At 52.4% G+C, this 14,921-nt stretch overlaps 6 protein-coding genes across 6 annotated transcripts; 2 read left to right on the top strand and 4 right to left on the bottom strand.

Annotated features, from left to right (window-relative positions):
- Positions 1 to 374: 374 nt before the first annotated feature.
- On the top strand, positions 375 to 892 carry HSP10 (10 kDa heat shock protein; the record flags this gene model as incomplete). Its single annotated transcript, XM_049345501.1, has 3 exons — positions 375 to 377; positions 513 to 796; positions 868 to 892. 3 exons carry the CDS (start codon positions 375 to 377, stop codon positions 890 to 892), a joined length of 312 nt encoding a protein of 103 aa, XP_049197028.1.
- A 420-nt stretch (positions 893 to 1,312) lies between these two features.
- Positions 1,313 to 4,034, bottom strand: J4E93_007594 (uncharacterized protein; the record flags this gene model as incomplete). Its single annotated transcript, XM_049345500.1, has 3 exons — positions 1,313 to 2,499; positions 2,550 to 3,375; positions 3,831 to 4,034. The coding sequence occupies 3 exons, from the start codon at positions 4,032 to 4,034 to the stop codon at positions 1,313 to 1,315; spliced, it is 2,217 nt and encodes a 738-aa protein (XP_049197027.1).
- Positions 4,035 to 4,695: 661 nt separating this feature from the next.
- Positions 4,696 to 5,232, bottom strand: J4E93_007593 (uncharacterized protein; the record flags this gene model as incomplete). Its single annotated transcript, XM_049345499.1, has 1 exon — positions 4,696 to 5,232. One exon carries the CDS (start codon positions 5,230 to 5,232, stop codon positions 4,696 to 4,698), a length of 537 nt encoding a protein of 178 aa, XP_049197026.1.
- Positions 5,233 to 5,456: 224 nt separating this feature from the next.
- On the bottom strand, positions 5,457 to 6,161 carry J4E93_007592 (uncharacterized protein; the record flags this gene model as incomplete). The annotated part of the gene is made up of 1 exon (XM_049345498.1): positions 5,457 to 6,161. The coding sequence occupies one exon, from the start codon at positions 6,159 to 6,161 to the stop codon at positions 5,457 to 5,459; it is 705 nt and encodes a 234-aa protein (XP_049197025.1).
- Positions 6,162 to 6,586: 425 nt separating this feature from the next.
- J4E93_007591 (uncharacterized protein) lies at positions 6,587 to 8,860 on the bottom strand (the record flags this gene model as incomplete). The annotated part of the gene is made up of 3 exons (XM_049345497.1): positions 6,587 to 8,033; positions 8,081 to 8,438; positions 8,491 to 8,860. The coding sequence occupies 3 exons, from the start codon at positions 8,858 to 8,860 to the stop codon at positions 6,587 to 6,589; spliced, it is 2,175 nt and encodes a 724-aa protein (XP_049197024.1).
- A 2,241-nt stretch (positions 8,861 to 11,101) lies between these two features.
- J4E93_007590 (uncharacterized protein) lies at positions 11,102 to 14,624 on the top strand (the record flags this gene model as incomplete). The annotated part of the gene is made up of 5 exons (XM_049345496.1): positions 11,102 to 11,377; positions 11,491 to 12,906; positions 12,957 to 13,224; positions 13,272 to 13,759; positions 13,908 to 14,624. 5 exons carry the CDS (start codon positions 11,102 to 11,104, stop codon positions 14,622 to 14,624), a joined length of 3,165 nt encoding a protein of 1,054 aa, XP_049197023.1.
- Positions 14,625 to 14,921: the final 297 nt, after the last annotated feature.

Below are 14,921 nucleotides of genomic sequence, written 5' to 3'. Positions count from 1 at the left end.
CGCTCGTAGACTGCGCGCGTCGGAACAGCCCAGCTACATGGTTCCGCCTCGCAGTATGGTAACAATGCCCGCATCGTCGGACATTGTTTCTCCACATAAGAAGCACTGGTCGATGCCGATGCAATGCGAAAAGAAAGCACCTAGCAAGGGACGAATGTGAGGTTACTCGTTCTGGTAATGCGCGAAGATGCCAAACGTTCCGCAGGCTGTTCCGAGGTAAGTGCACGGACATGGAATTTTCTGGAAGGGCAAAGCACAACATCTTCATCTTGCTGGTTAGCTTTCAACCCGAACATCTTTCTCTCTCCAAGCCCGGCGCACCTACAACGTTTTCTTGATTCTACGTGATACCCAGTTCTCTTCCGTCCGTCAACATGGTAAGCTTCCCCCAATACCAACCCACCATACGAATCTATCGACACGAGCATTGCGCACCACCACAACCACCCCACCACCCATCCTCCACTTCCACCTCCAGTTCAGCTCCCAGCTAACCAATTCCCCCCGCACAGTCCGCAATCAAGTCCATCAAGAGCATCGCTCCCCTCCTCGACCGCATCCTCGTCCAGCGCATCAAGCCCGAAGCCAAGACCGCAACCGGCATCTTCCTCCCCGAGACCGCCGTCAAGGAGCTCAACGAAGCAAAAGTCCTCGCCGTCGGCCCCGGCGCCTTTGACAAGGATGGAAAGCGCGTTACCCCCAGCGTACAACCCGGCGACAAGGTCTTGATCCCGCAATTCGGCGGAAGTCCCATCAAGGTTGGCGAGGAGGAGTTGAGCCTTTTCAGGGACCACGAGTACGTTCTCCGCATCATTCAGGATGCGTGGTTTGGCGGTTTGGAATTGGTGGCTAACATACGTTGTGTAGGCTTCTGGCTAAGATCAACGAGTAAATCGGGCACATGTCATCATCTACGACGATAGAATGAGGATAGATTGGCTTGCGTAGCCTGTACCAATACCACACCCGAATATTCACGAAACGCGAGACGCTAGCATAACGGCCGGCGTTCATTTGGCATATCATCTGGCTTGGGGCTATCTGTTTTGGAAAGCGTTTCTTCGATATCATGTATTTACAAAAAAGAAGTTGGAATCAAAAGGCATGAGATGTCGCAGAGATATGGAGGAAGAACAATGACATGAGAATCTCTACTCTACCGCACTTCACTTGTTGTCGGGATTGAAAGGTCATATTTCGCATTACTCATGAATCTACGGAGATGTTGCAGTGGACATTTCCATCTGGAAGCCGCGCCAGGGACGCCTCACTCACTCTACAGCCGTCAACGCCTGGGTATTTGTACCAGCGCTTACCACCCTGAGTTTCCTCCAGCGCCCCACGCTCTTGCGCTACCTTCTCCAGGCGCGCCTTGATCATACGAATTGTATGCGCCACCCTGGTTATACGCACCATAAGATCCTGGCGGGGGCTGCTGAGCCGGTGGCTGGCCATAGCCTCCAGGAGCAGGGTAGTTTTCGTACCCTTGCTGGTAGTTTGTAGGGACCGTATAGCTAGGCTCCGCACCTTGACCTCCAGAGTACTGGCCCTGGCCCCATCCGTATCCGCCAGAGGGCACAGCGTTGCTGTACTCGGCAGGCGGCTGGTAACCTTCACCTGCGTAGGAGGACTGGTAGGGTTGGAAGTCAGCCCACTGCGAGGGTTGAGGTGATGGCGAAGGCTGGTATGGACCTGGACCTGGTGCTGCCAAAGAGGAAGCAGAGGGTTCATCGTCCATGTCGCGAGTTCTTCCAGAGCTGCCACCGAAGCTGCTGAGCATACCGCCGAGAGGACCTGGAAGTTTGCTCGTCAAGGAACCCAGGAGATCGCCGGATCCGCTGGACTGCTGTTGATGACCACCGCCACCACCACCGCCATGGCTGTGGCCGCCAAAGCTCGACATGTTCACCGCACCGTGACTGTGGCCTGCAGAGTGATCGTGGTCTCCGCTGTGGTTATGTCCAGCCTTTACAGATTCAGAAGACAGGATCTGGTTCAGGTCCTTTCCGTGGTAGTTGCGGGCCCATTGCTCAACGACCTTGAACATGTTGTTGTGTACCTCGCAGTGCGGGTCGCGAAGTGCTGGGTGATGGAACACGCGCATGCAGTCGTGCAGGACCTCGTCGACCGGCACATCCGGGTGGTCCCAAGCGTATATGACGCGGGGCGCGACATACTGTAGGATAGCGACCGCGACTTGACCGGCTGGTGGGTTCAAGACGTTGGAAAAGTGATCCTTGGACAGCATGCTGTGTGTTGGGTTGGTGGATGTAGGGTCCGTCCAGACCTCAAACTGGTGCTTGGCCGCTGAGTCAATGACGGCAGAAGATCCGCTCTTCAGCTGGGACGACGCTGTCTTGATGATGGGTAGAATGAAGGGCGCAAGCAGTGACAGCACAAACAGCGTGACGCGCTCGGTGATGGTCTCAATCAGCTTCTCTAGACCGGGGATCTTGGAGACGATGGCCGAGATCTTGCGGACAACGTTGTCGCGGAAGACTTGTGGAGGTTAGTTTAGATTATAGATTTATGTTTTCGAGACTCCTTACCTAGGATTGGGTATATCTTGGGGATAATGGTGGCTGGGTCGGTGTTCGTTCCTGGGATATCCGGTCCTGGTGGTCCGCCCATGGATCCAGGTGGTGCAGCGAAGTCGTTAGGTCCAGCCCTAGACGAACTGTAATCGCCGTACCCACCTCGCGCGTTCTCTGCAGCTTGAGCATCTGACGAGGCCTGCAGGCTCTGGGCTTGGCTAATCAGATCGCCAGTACCAGGGACTTTGCTCAGAACATCAATGAGTCCACTGCAAGCGTTGGATTGGCCTCCTGGTCCGCTTCTCTGTCCACCAGACCCACCAACTGCATCTACGAGAGCAGTGTTCACCTCATCGATCTCAGTCTGAGTAATGTGATCATTGGCTTCTCCTAGCACCGAGTGGAAGAAGTCAACACCTCCGAACGTGCCTGTTACGAGAGGATAGGTGTGCTTTCCATGGAGGTTGATGCCAGCTTGGACGCCCACGTGAGGGAATACGTTAGTGTAGCCCAGTTCACGCAACACGAGTTCAGTGTAGTTGGTATGGGCTCCGAAATCTTCCAGGCAGTGCAGTCCTTGGCCCAAACAGCGAAGCGCTTCCGAAAGGTCTTCGTCCCGTCCACGTTGACCAGACTGGCCGTGGGTGTAAAGTCGACCGAAGTGGATGGCGCGAGCGAAAGAGTACTTCACATATCCGGTCGAGGTAGCCCAGTTACCATGTTCGTTTGCGATGTAGTTCTTCATACCAGTGTTTGGATCCACTGCAAGCTCAGCATCTGATACTGGTCCTCGAAGACGAGGGTCGTATTTTCTCGCGTCTTCATTGTCGGCATAGTCCTTCTTTGGGGAGTCAGTATCAATGCATTCTTGTCTGCGTCGATCGCAGTGGCTTACAGGGTTATCTGGGCTCTCGTTAGTAGGACGAAGCAGAAGAGGTTCAAGTTCGCTTACCGATGTGTTCTTCGGGCCTATACACACCTAGCCTCTCGGCTGTGACTTCAAACTCTCCAGTTGCGTAGCCAAAAGACATGAATGACAGAACCCAGACAAGAACGCGAATCGTTTCTCCCTACGTTTTGTAAGCATGTCGATGGGGGAAATCTCTTTTGCTGCTTTCGCGTACTTGAACTTTAGCCAACGTTCCAACATCAACAGCCTAAGCTGGTCAGCGTATTCCGACGTCGCACATTCAGTTGGGCTTACTTGTGAGTAATCGCGTAGCCAGTTGCCAAAGTACACACGCTACACGTAAGGTCAGTCACCATGATCGCAGCTGCATCGCCATTTGGGCATACCTTGATCATGTTACTCTTCCACTTGTGGCCCTTCAAGCAAGCGACCGTCGCAAGCATATCTTCGATATCGCCATGACGCCAGTTTTTGCCTTCGATTTTCGATATCGACGCGATGTTTCCAGCACCGAAAGCGTCTGCGCCGGCTGGGAGCAGAACGAGGATAGCGATAGCGATAAGCAGAACGTACTGCGAGGAGATTCCCATGGTCACGGTATGTAGAGGGCGATGAGGGAATAGAAGATGTTGCAGCTCAGCGCAATAAGAGCCTGCGATTGACTGTTTGTGTCAGCTGCTGATGTTACGTGAAAGAGGCTGTGCGATCGTACGTCACTAGCCACAATGGGTGCCCCACCTTCTATCGGAAATCCGGCATGGAGGGGTGGCACAAAACCGAGCCCAACTCTCTGCACGTTCTTTTCTTAGCCAACCACGGCAGAATGTGAGAAGATTACCGCAGTGTGATGAGCGATCCTGGGGAATTTAAACGTGTACATGTCCTTCTTGGTTTGCTCGTTCCATACTGTTGTAGACTGCGCCACGATGCTTCCTGGTGTAGGGCAACCACGCTTGGTCCGCTCACACCAGCCAAGCCACGTACGCGCCATCTTGAGAAGGCATGATGCAGCTCGGAATCTACCGAGTTATTATCGCAACATGAGGTCACGCTCAACGTCAAGGATTTACACTCTGTCTAGTAGCACCCTCTTTCCAAGGGAGAACATAAACATCCATGTCCCATGAAGAGCAACGCAACCTAAGACCCTACATTGCTTTGATCTTCTGTTATGTTTCGCCATTTATATTGGTTTAGGCTGCGGCCTCTTGAAAGCTGCTAGTATCATATCAAGTTCTGGAACCCGAAAGATCAACCCAACTTCGCAACCAATGCCTGAGCCTTGCGTAACACCTCTCGATCTGTCTCAAAATACAATAACCTCTCAGCCTCTTCATAGGAGTACGAGCCCGTCTCAACACCCTCTTCTGCAGGCCCTTTCGTTTCGCAAGCACCTTGGTCCATCATCGCGACGTACCACCATATAATCTTGACACCTTGACCATCCTTCAAAGTCCTCATAGTGACCATGAAAGGTTCTACCGAATCGCGCGAGATGCGCGCTACATCTGGAGCGTCGGCCGTGTCGCCAGCGATAGTGGCTCTGGTTTTCATGTCCACTGGCAAGATATGACACTTATATCCAGTTTCCTCGTACACTTCGCGCAGTGCACTTTCTCGACGCGATTCTCCGACGTTTCGACGGCCTTTGGGTAGTGTCCACATGTTGGATTGGGCGAGATGGATTAGGCAGACCTTCTGGCGAGTAGTGTCGTAGAGGATGGCGCCGCAGCTCTCGACGAAGAGGTCTGAGGTGTATTGTTGGGTTGGAAAGGTTGATTGTGCCATGATATGAGAAGGGGGTGCTGTTGACGAGAAGGTCGAATCTGTGCAAGTTGGAGGTCCGATGCCTAGAATGCGGCTGAACGGTGGTTGCCTCTGACCAATTAGACTACGACCTGAGTAGTAACACGAATGTTCTCACATCCACTGTCCTTTACCACCAAACTACGTATGCACAGTATACACATGTTTTCCCCAAACAGACTGATCCCAGGAAACCCTATCATCTTCTAAACCATCCACTCTCTCAGCACCTCCTCCTCCACATCCCTGACCAGAACATGCACATGTTCCAAACTCCTCACACTCTGCAAATCTGTCGTGTTTTTGAACCAAATAACCTTGCTGCCCTCCTCTTTCTCTCCCGCCTTATCCCTAAACTCTCTCTTCACAAAACCCTCCACTTGCGCCCTTCCTGCCTCACTCAACGCACCCTTCGCATCCACCGGTAACCGCTGCTTCAACCACACAACAATATGCTTGATACCAGGCACAAACGCATACGTCCAGTCATTCCTCAGAATCTTGTAGTCCGCTGGATCCGCAAAAGGCGTGCTGTTGACTACATCAAACCGCAACGCCCCTGTCTCATCTTCGACTGGGTCCCAGAGAAGTCGCTGGTCGAGCAGGTATGTCATTACGCTGCCGTATTTCTGCTTTACATGCGCTGTCCACGCGAGATATGCTTTCAAGGCGCTGGGCCAGCGTTTCAGCTCTTCGAGGTGGTTGGTGAAAATGAGGTCCTGGAGGTTGGACCAAGAATGCGGTGTGAATTCCGAGTCAGAAAGGGAAAGCTGCTGCCAATCTATGGCTGTGAGAGCAAATGGTGGGTTGTCGCGGGGAAAGGGCAACGCGGTCGGGTCGGGGTTGGATTTCCATTGCTGCTGGAAGACTGAGGGGAGGGAGGATTCGTCGATATTGAATTCGCGTGACATCTCGTTCTTGGGTGGTTTTCGCAATTGTGTACTGCGGGTATATTTGGTGTGCAGACGAGAGGATATAAAAGCTGGGTAGCCGCGATGGTGACACTGGCGCGATGCCAGGTCGATTTAGAGGAGAGACAGTTAGTGAGCAAGATAATGTGGTCCGAAGGGTAGATTTATTGATAATCTAGGTTATTAGGTCGTGGTATCAAGTACCGGGGTAAGTCCGGGTTGGCAGGTGTGTGTGCTTGCATGTTTCGGCGGAAGCGCTTCCCGATTTGGACTGCTAAGACACATGGCAACACCTGGGCATTTAGTATACATCGATGCCGAGGAGACGTAATGAGGGATGCAGCAAGGTACTTGAAGCACATAAATGCATGAAGAAGGCCTTACATGGGTATCATCATACATGTTCAAATCAAATACATGCTACTCTACAACTTTTCAAGCAGAATCTTCGCTCCAGCGTTTCCTCTAGGAGCCGCGTCCGCCTTGTCGCCCTTCTTTTGCTTCTTGCCCTTGGGCTCACCGTTTTGTGCGCCTGGAGGGTTAGCAGCCGCCTCTAGCGCCTTCTTCTCCTTCTTGAGCGCTTTCAGTACTTCGTCTTTCTTGGCAAAACCTTCAGCTTCGGTCATGGATACCACCACGAAGGAGCCCTGACCAGTCGCCCAGTTGAGCAGATTAGACTTGATCTGAGGCCAGAGCAAGTCTGCAAAGCCGAGAGCAGGTTCTACGGGAACGACCTTCTTGGTGGTAGGGTCAAACTTGCCACCTTGGACCAGCATCTTCAACATGTTCTTGCCGTGACTGGTAGCCTTGTTGTCGCCGGCGGAAGCAGGTAGCGCGGAGTCCAGGATTGATTGTGAAAGACGAGCGACCTCTGTCAGTGCCTCTTTGCGCTTCGCCGGCTCCACCTCTGGGGCTCCAACGAGAACCTCGCCCATGAATTGCAGGCCAAATGTGAAGGAAGCAAAGTCAGCAGCGCGAGCAGTGACAGCTGTCAGTAGCTGCGGCTCGATGCTCTTTGCGATTTCTTGCAGACGGATGTTTGGGTCTTTCTTCGATGTAGTCTGGCGAATGGCATACAATTCGTTCAATCGCTCACGGGTGTTGTCATCCAGTAACCATTTCGCATCTGCGGCGAATGGGTATAGTAAGACTGTGCGTGCGCGAGCGTCGTTGACCAGATTCAACACCTTCTCGGGGAGGGCGTCGTTGCTGGGTAGAAGCTCGCTGAAGATGGACTTGGCGGAAAGCTTGGTGTCATCGGTCACTGCCATAGCAGCAAGAAGAACGTGGTGGGCGTGTTGATCGAAGGCCATTGTCTCTATTGTGTCCTTGTACGGTCGCAGGAAGAGCTTGCGGTCTTTGGCTGTGCCGTATGCGAAGCAAAGCGACACCAGTCGCGACCCTGATTTTGTGAACGCGAGGTTCTTCATGAGATCGACGTTGTCGGCTTCTTCACCCTCCTTGGTAGTTGGGTCTGGCTTGAGGTGTTCGAGGAAATCGTTCGCTTGTTCGGTGCCGGGCTCGCATACGAGGAAGTATTGCAACATGGCGTCGTGTAGCATGGTGAAGCCAGTGAGCTTCTTCTGAATGAGCGAGTTGATCTGGTTCTCCAGGTAGCCCATGATGGGCTTCCTCTTCTCCGGCGATTCTTTCAGGATGGCTGATAGCTCCGCGCTGTCGGTGCCCTCGGCAGAAAGACCCTTGATGGAGAACTCAGGACCATACCATTCCCGGAGTAGACGGTTCTTCTGCTCTGGAGTGGCTACGGCTCGGTATATATCGTCTACGATCCATGCGGCTTCGGGGTGGTTGATCATGCGCTTGACGTGGCTGTAGAACTCGGTGATGACAAGGTCGCGGATTTCAGGGTCACTGCAACCGGTTAGATACGTTATGCTGGGAGTAGGAACATTACTCACCCCTTCTCTACCAATTTGGCAATCAAGAACTTGGAGTACTTGCCCTCAGCAAGAACCTTGAACTCGCCCTTTAGCTCTCTCGCGATCATCCGCCTCTGCTCCATTGTCGAATATTTGATGGCTGTTTGGATGACACGCACAGAGTCGTGCTTGAAGACAAAGTCCTTGACTCTGCCAGTTATGATCTCGAACAACTCCTTGACGAGCCCTTTCCTCTCTTCCTTGTCGACATGCGACTTCAGCCTGAGCTTTTCCCATAGTTTCTTGGAGCGTTCGATGATGTCGGCGTTGGGCTTCGCGGCCTTTCGTTCTCTGGCAAGGGCCTTTTGTTTTGCGTGCGCCTCTCGCGAATTGTTTACTGGAGGGACGGTTAGCTGAGTGATTGAGCAGGGTAGATGGCTCTATCTTACCGTTCAATCCCGCCAGCTTGGACTCTACGCCCTCGCCCTCAGGCTTTTCTGAAGTCTCATCGCCATCTTTGCGCTTCTGTGTCTTGCCGTTGGACTTTGCGGGTTGTTCGTCGCTGCTGTCGGCGTCGCTCATGTCGACATCGGCACCGTCGGCCGCGGAGAAGCCGTAGAAGCCATTGTCCTTCTCGCTCGTGTCCGACTCTTCAAAGTCGTCGGAGCTCTCTTCCTTGGCCTTCTTCGCCTTCTTGACCGGCTTAACGTCGCGCTTCTTCTCGCTCTTCGTTGTGGGCTTGTCGACCTTGACCTTTTTGCTCTTGTCCTTGATGTCGGGCGCACTTGCGCCGGTGGATTTGCGTTTGATACCGGCCATTTTGAGAAAGTTGTTGTCGTGTCGCAGTCTTCAAGCTCGAGGTCGCAAAAGTTCGCGACTTCCCGAACTTTTTCTGACAAGCGGGCCGGGGTTCTCTTCTAGCGTGACCTAATTGAGACTAGTACATCGGCGAGCCATGTGCTCCACACGCGCGGTTCACCATCTCTCCGAACGTCGATATCAGAATCCTAGACTTGAAGCTCGATGTCAGTCGAGACAAGGTGCTATGTTCACCCTTGTGACAGATCGCCAGATTTGTAGTCGCCTGGCTTCTACAAGCTTGAGCCCAGCCATTAGTAAAGAACAATTATGCGGGCCTTCAGACAAACGACTGAATTATGGTATCTCCATCGAAGTCTTGGTAGCTGTCACTAAAGCGCTGGTTCATGGTTTCGGCTCGTCCTACAGGTCCGGCCTCTTCTTTCTGCCGGACTACTTCTGTGCCTTTGCGGCTCACCACACTTACAAAGTTCTAAGCTGTCATGCATCTTTTGTCTTACTTCCAGCTTCGATAACAATGATGGTGGGAACTAGAGGATAATGGAGGTCTCTTGTAGTCGAGCAGTGATCTATGATGGGCAATCGTACATCCATAATAGCTGCTTTACCCTTGCACTGTGGGAGTGCACAAAGAAAGGCACGTTAGAAGCTGTACTACATTTAAGACAGGGGCTACAGCTCTGGCATAATCTTGGTAGTGCGGAGTATCTGTGAAAGATTCGGACGCTTGCATCATCTGAAATTTTGCCTGGACAGGTATTGTACCAAACCATCTTAAGTCAGCCATTAGGTTCTAAAGATAAATAATATATTCCGCAGACAAAGGAATGTCTCTCGAACGAGGCTTTGAATGGACTTGTGTTGTGTGCAGCGTCTCGTGGCAAAAAACAAGGGCGTGACTATGAAATGCCCCACGAGTGCCACAAAACAGCGAAAAAAAATATCCTGGAGTATCTGGTAATACCAGACGAATGCTGAACAGAGTGGGACTCGAACCCACGCCACTTTCGTGACCAGGACGTCTAGAAATTTCTTCCTTAGACTTAACGTTAAGAAACCTTAACCTGGCGCCATAACCAGCTCTGGATGGGATGTTAGAATGGATGCGTTGAAGATGGAGGTGTTTAGACTAACCGGCCATCTGTCCTTCTCTAGGAATTGATGGAAGATCGAGCATACCGTGCGTTTATATTCCAGGGCACATGTTGGTTGTGGAAAAATTCACTTGAGCGACGCGGGGCAGTTGGGTAAAATGGACCACACCAACGCCGACCTTGGACCAAATGCAACCTAACCGCTAGAGAAAGAACACCAAAGAAGTCAAGATCGGCATCGCTACCGAGCCACTTCGTATCGGAATGGTATTACAAGTGATTTGTAGTCTATCTGGGCCTTGAACCAGAAGTTGATCAAATTTTGAGGCGATGTACACCATAAGGTTACTTGCTTTTAACACGTATTATTTCTTTTCTTGGACAAAGCGAGAGCTTCTGCCGCTGCAACATTGACTGGCCGATGCATGCTTCCAGAAAGGCTGTCTCACTGCTTGCGGAACAGTGGCGAAGCATACCCCAACTCTATTGAGATGCACACCATATTTCGCACTTCAAACACAAGGAAGAAGGGCGAGTACGATCTCACTGCTACACCTCGCACAAGGAGGAACCCTGGGAGTAAACAAGTGCCCTACTGTCTACATCTGTGGAAGCAACGAAAGCTAACCAATCCCTAATGCAACGTAGACATCTAAGTTTGCTCTCTTCAACATGCGCTCAAATCCAGTTCAAATAAAGTGGCTAGACGCAGTGCTTTTGGATAGTTGGCAAAGCAGGATATTTTCGGGGCTTCTGTGATTTCTTGGCTCATGCATGTGCGCAAATGCGCATCTGCGCACCGTAATCGACGGTGAAGCTTCCCTTCCGAATGCAGTATATTCGACATCGGTCCGTCATCTCTCGGCCACATCTCACAATAAGCCCTTGGAGCAATACGTCCGTTGTGATGTTTTAGTGTGGTGCATGGGCGGGACGGCCATCGCATCTTCCCCCCGCGATACGCGTACTGCCTGCACATGTGAGCACGGATGCGGCAGCCACATTGCTGCGCCTCGCGTGACTTCACCGCCCAGCTCCACCACCAGCCTCCCCTGCACCAACCCAGCTAGCATGAGCTCCGTGAAGCATACATCCCCGCATTGAGATGGGCGCGCGCAAATGCAGCCATCGCTTGCGGTAGACCGCCATGACGTATTGGCCCATCTCGTCGCCCTCCGTCTTCGCGGCCACTAAACGTACGGATCCTGGGCGCACGAACACCTCGCACGATGGCGTCGAACACAAGCAATCGGACGGAGCGCATGGAGGGTCTGACCCCCAATCGCAGAATCAATCTGAACATGAGGCCTCTGCCGATAGTAAGAGTGGGGTAGAAGAGAAGAATGGCGCGCAGTCGCCCCAAGAAGGCGCGTCGGTTCAATCAGTAGAGGACGACATACATGGCACCATCATCGCGATCAGGGTGACGAGGAGTGGTCACATGTTTGCGACCCTCACCAGAACAACACTCACAATCTGGCAGACAAAGGCATGTTCCATTGCTAGCCTGGCGCTTCTTGTGCTAATTCGTCACAGCCTACGGTAGTTCTAGCTTCTGTGCTTCGTTCAGAGCAATCTGTTAGGACATACGGCCCAAATACAGACGTCCTACTCCGCCCTGACTCGCAGATCTTCGTCGTCCAGACCGCGCTCGGCTTCCTCATCACGTACTCGCTCGCGACAGACCATTCATCCCGCATATACCAGGCTCAATTCACCAACACACACGGAGGTCACGCGAGGAAGAGCAGTGCAATCACAGGCTTCAAGATCCAGCGTCAGCATGATGTCAATGCAGGACCTGGAGAGGGCAATGGCCTGAAAGAGCTCAGTCTGCGGTTCCGGATGGTGATACGGGTGGATGCTGGGATAATTCGGGCTTTGGCTCTGGACGACGAGTTGGTCGTGGCCACCGAGAAGCCGGCGGCCGTACAATGTATTCGTTGGGCACCGGACAACACAGGAAGCCAGACCAGCACCGAGCTTCTGACCAAGATGACATGGTTAGGGAGTAACGTATCGATGCGTGAAATGGTCCATGATCGACCTATGAACCTGTCGTGCTGGATCACAAGTGATGGAAAAGCCTTTGCCGTTCAAAAGGCAGCTAGACGAGATGCTGCTGTCTCTAGTCTCTTCCGTGGCTACGGCTTCCACACACCCAAGACTGATGCCGATTTTGGTGTTAAAGCTGCGATTAATGCGAGATTCTCTTTGCTTGCTGTTGGCTGCGCCAGTGGCGAGATCCATGTATACACCGCACGCGACTACACCGGCAACATCCCTCTATCGCATAAATTACGACCGAACGTCACTTCGCCCGGCAAGTTAACTGTATTGACATACTCGCCAGACGGGTACTGTCTGTTCGCTGGCTATGAACACGGTTGGGCCATGTGGAGTGTATACGGAAAGCCCGGGGCCACCAGCTTCACTGCAGAAAGGACGCTTTCCAAGACCAACAATGAAGGTTGGCTTCTCAGCGTCAAAGAGGCTTTCTGGATTGGAGGTGGTGCGGAGCTCTTGATGTTGGGCGACAACGACAACCGTCTCTTCGTTTTAGAGATGGCTCGCAGTGCAGTCACTGGCTGCTTCTCCTCGGCAAACGTGTCTCGCTCATTGATGCAAACCAGTACGGGTTTCATGATATACCGTGGTTACGATCTGCCAGATCTGACGACGATCTCCGCCGACGTCTCTCTCTGGCACCACGTTCAAATCCCCTCGGCTTACCTTGTCGACCAATGGCCGATTAGGAGCGCTGTCATTTCGAACGACGGTCGTTATGTGGCAATAGCAGGAAAAAGAGGGCTCGCCCACTACTCCGTTAACAGCGGACGGTGGAAAATGTTTGATGATCCTTTCATAGAAAATGAGTTCACTGTCAGAGGGGGTATGTGCTGGTTCCAGCATGTCTTGATTGCGGCTGTCGAATGCCGCGAGTCTCACGAAGTAGGTACATCAAGGCGCTCTGTTCGACTTATACTAATTCACTTGTCAAGGTCCGGGTATATTCGCGCGAGGCAGCTCTCGACAACAGCCATGTCATGCATACGCAGAAGCTACCTGCGCCCATCGTACTAATAGCCCCCTCCGGCGAAGATTCACTCCTGGTCTACACGTATGAGAATATACTGTACCACTACGTAATCAGTGTGTCCGACGCAAGTGTGAAACTGGTGCAAGTGGGCCAAATCGCCCTGCATGGCATCATTCGGGCACCCACACGAGTGCGAGCACTTAGCTGGATATTACCGGAAGACCAAATACGTACGTGTTTCGGAACCTACAGCACTGTAGTTGCTGACACTTTCTAGATAACGGTGATCCAACACAGGACGTGGCGGTCGCGACTATCCTGTTCCTCGTAGATGGCAAACTTGTGCTCCTGCAGCCAACGACTACCGAGAGTGGCGAACTCAAATACGAGATGCGCATCATCGCGCAGAACGTGGAGACCTATGCTCTTATGCGCGATCACCCTGCATTCGCATTGGACCGACATGCCGATTCTTTGCCGGCGAGCCCCTCTATGGAACTGACCATGGAAGGTGTACACGGCCACGATTTACGGGACTCATTGTGGTTCTTCGATGGTAACGACATGCGAGTTTGGATAGACATGCAAGACGTCCTTGCTTCCGCGTCACCAGAGATCGGCAGGGAACTGCCCACGCCTGTTCAAATACCCGTCGACTTCTATCCTCTTTCGGCATTGATTAACAAAGCAATCATATTCGGGGTGGAGTCAGAATTGATTCAACGCAGGGATACGAGCTTTGCGTTCTTGCGCTTCGGAACCAGGGTAAGCTCACTGCCCTCGCGTCATTGGTGGTACACTGATCTCATGCTGACACACATGCAAGACACACCTCTTTCTCCCCGCATTGCTGCGGTGTCATTTGGCGCAGTTCAATCACCCTGCAGCCTTGCATCTTAGCCACCATTACCAGCATTTGCTTTATTTCCCCCATGCTTTGGAGATCTTACTGCATGAAGTCTTGGACGAAGAAGTGGATACGCAGCCACCACCCGAACAGGCGCTATTACCGAGCGTGCTATCATTCCTGAGCTCCTTTCCCCGATATCTCGACATTGTTGTGCAATGTACCCGCAAAACCGAGGTCCGTTCATGGCGGACATTGTTCTCGAACCTGCCTCCACCGGAAGAACTATTCGAAGAATCGCTACAGAAAGGGAACCTTAAGACCGCAGGTGGCTATCTCCTTGTGCTTCACACTTTCGAAGAACTGCGACCGACAGGCGATCAAGTCGTGCGCTTACTACAACGCGCCAAAGACGAACAGGATTGGGAGCTATGTAAAGAACTCGCGCGCTTTCTCATGGCTCTCGATGAATCTGGCGCAACACTCCGAAGTACGTTGGAGCTTGTTGAGCTGAAGACACCATCAGCGGAACCAGTCCATGGCCAGTCGCACTTTACGTTCGAAACCGCACGGCTAAATGTACCGCTGCGGGGACGAAACAATGGGCTCAGGGCATTGAACGGCACAGGTGGTGATTTTGGGGCCGATGGTACTGGTGTGATGGCGAGAGAGAGTGGTGACATTAGCCCCGGTGGGAGCGACGTAAGTGCTGGTAGCGATACACGTCCGTCACAAGCACCCGGCGATTATTTCGGCCTCGGGCTGAACAACATGCGTCAGTAGTAGTAATAACCAGATTATCTAATGGATGGTATCATTGATGCAGCTACGTACAGTTTTGCAGGCGGTCCGTGTATTCAAACCCACGATACTTACAACGATGATGTATGGGGTCGCATCACGAGACTCGCAGTCATGGTTCGGCCGACGTCGCTACCTAGGTACCGCTGAGCATACATTGACCTCCACTCGAACAATTAAACAGCCACTTGGTAATGTTAGGCGATCTGGGTACTCGGGGTGCCGTGTGCTATCGATGGTCTCAAAATATGGGTCTGGCTTTTCTCTCTCCAATGAGCA

This window comes from Alternaria ventricosa, assembly GCF_023758065.1.
Source record: "Alternaria ventricosa strain BMP 2768 chromosome Unknown scaffold_14, whole genome shotgun sequence".
NCBI lineage: Eukaryota > Fungi > Ascomycota > Dothideomycetes > Pleosporales > Pleosporaceae > Alternaria > Alternaria ventricosa.
The sequence above is the reverse complement of the archived record's forward strand: the minus strand, read 5'-3'. Positions and strand labels throughout refer to the sequence as shown.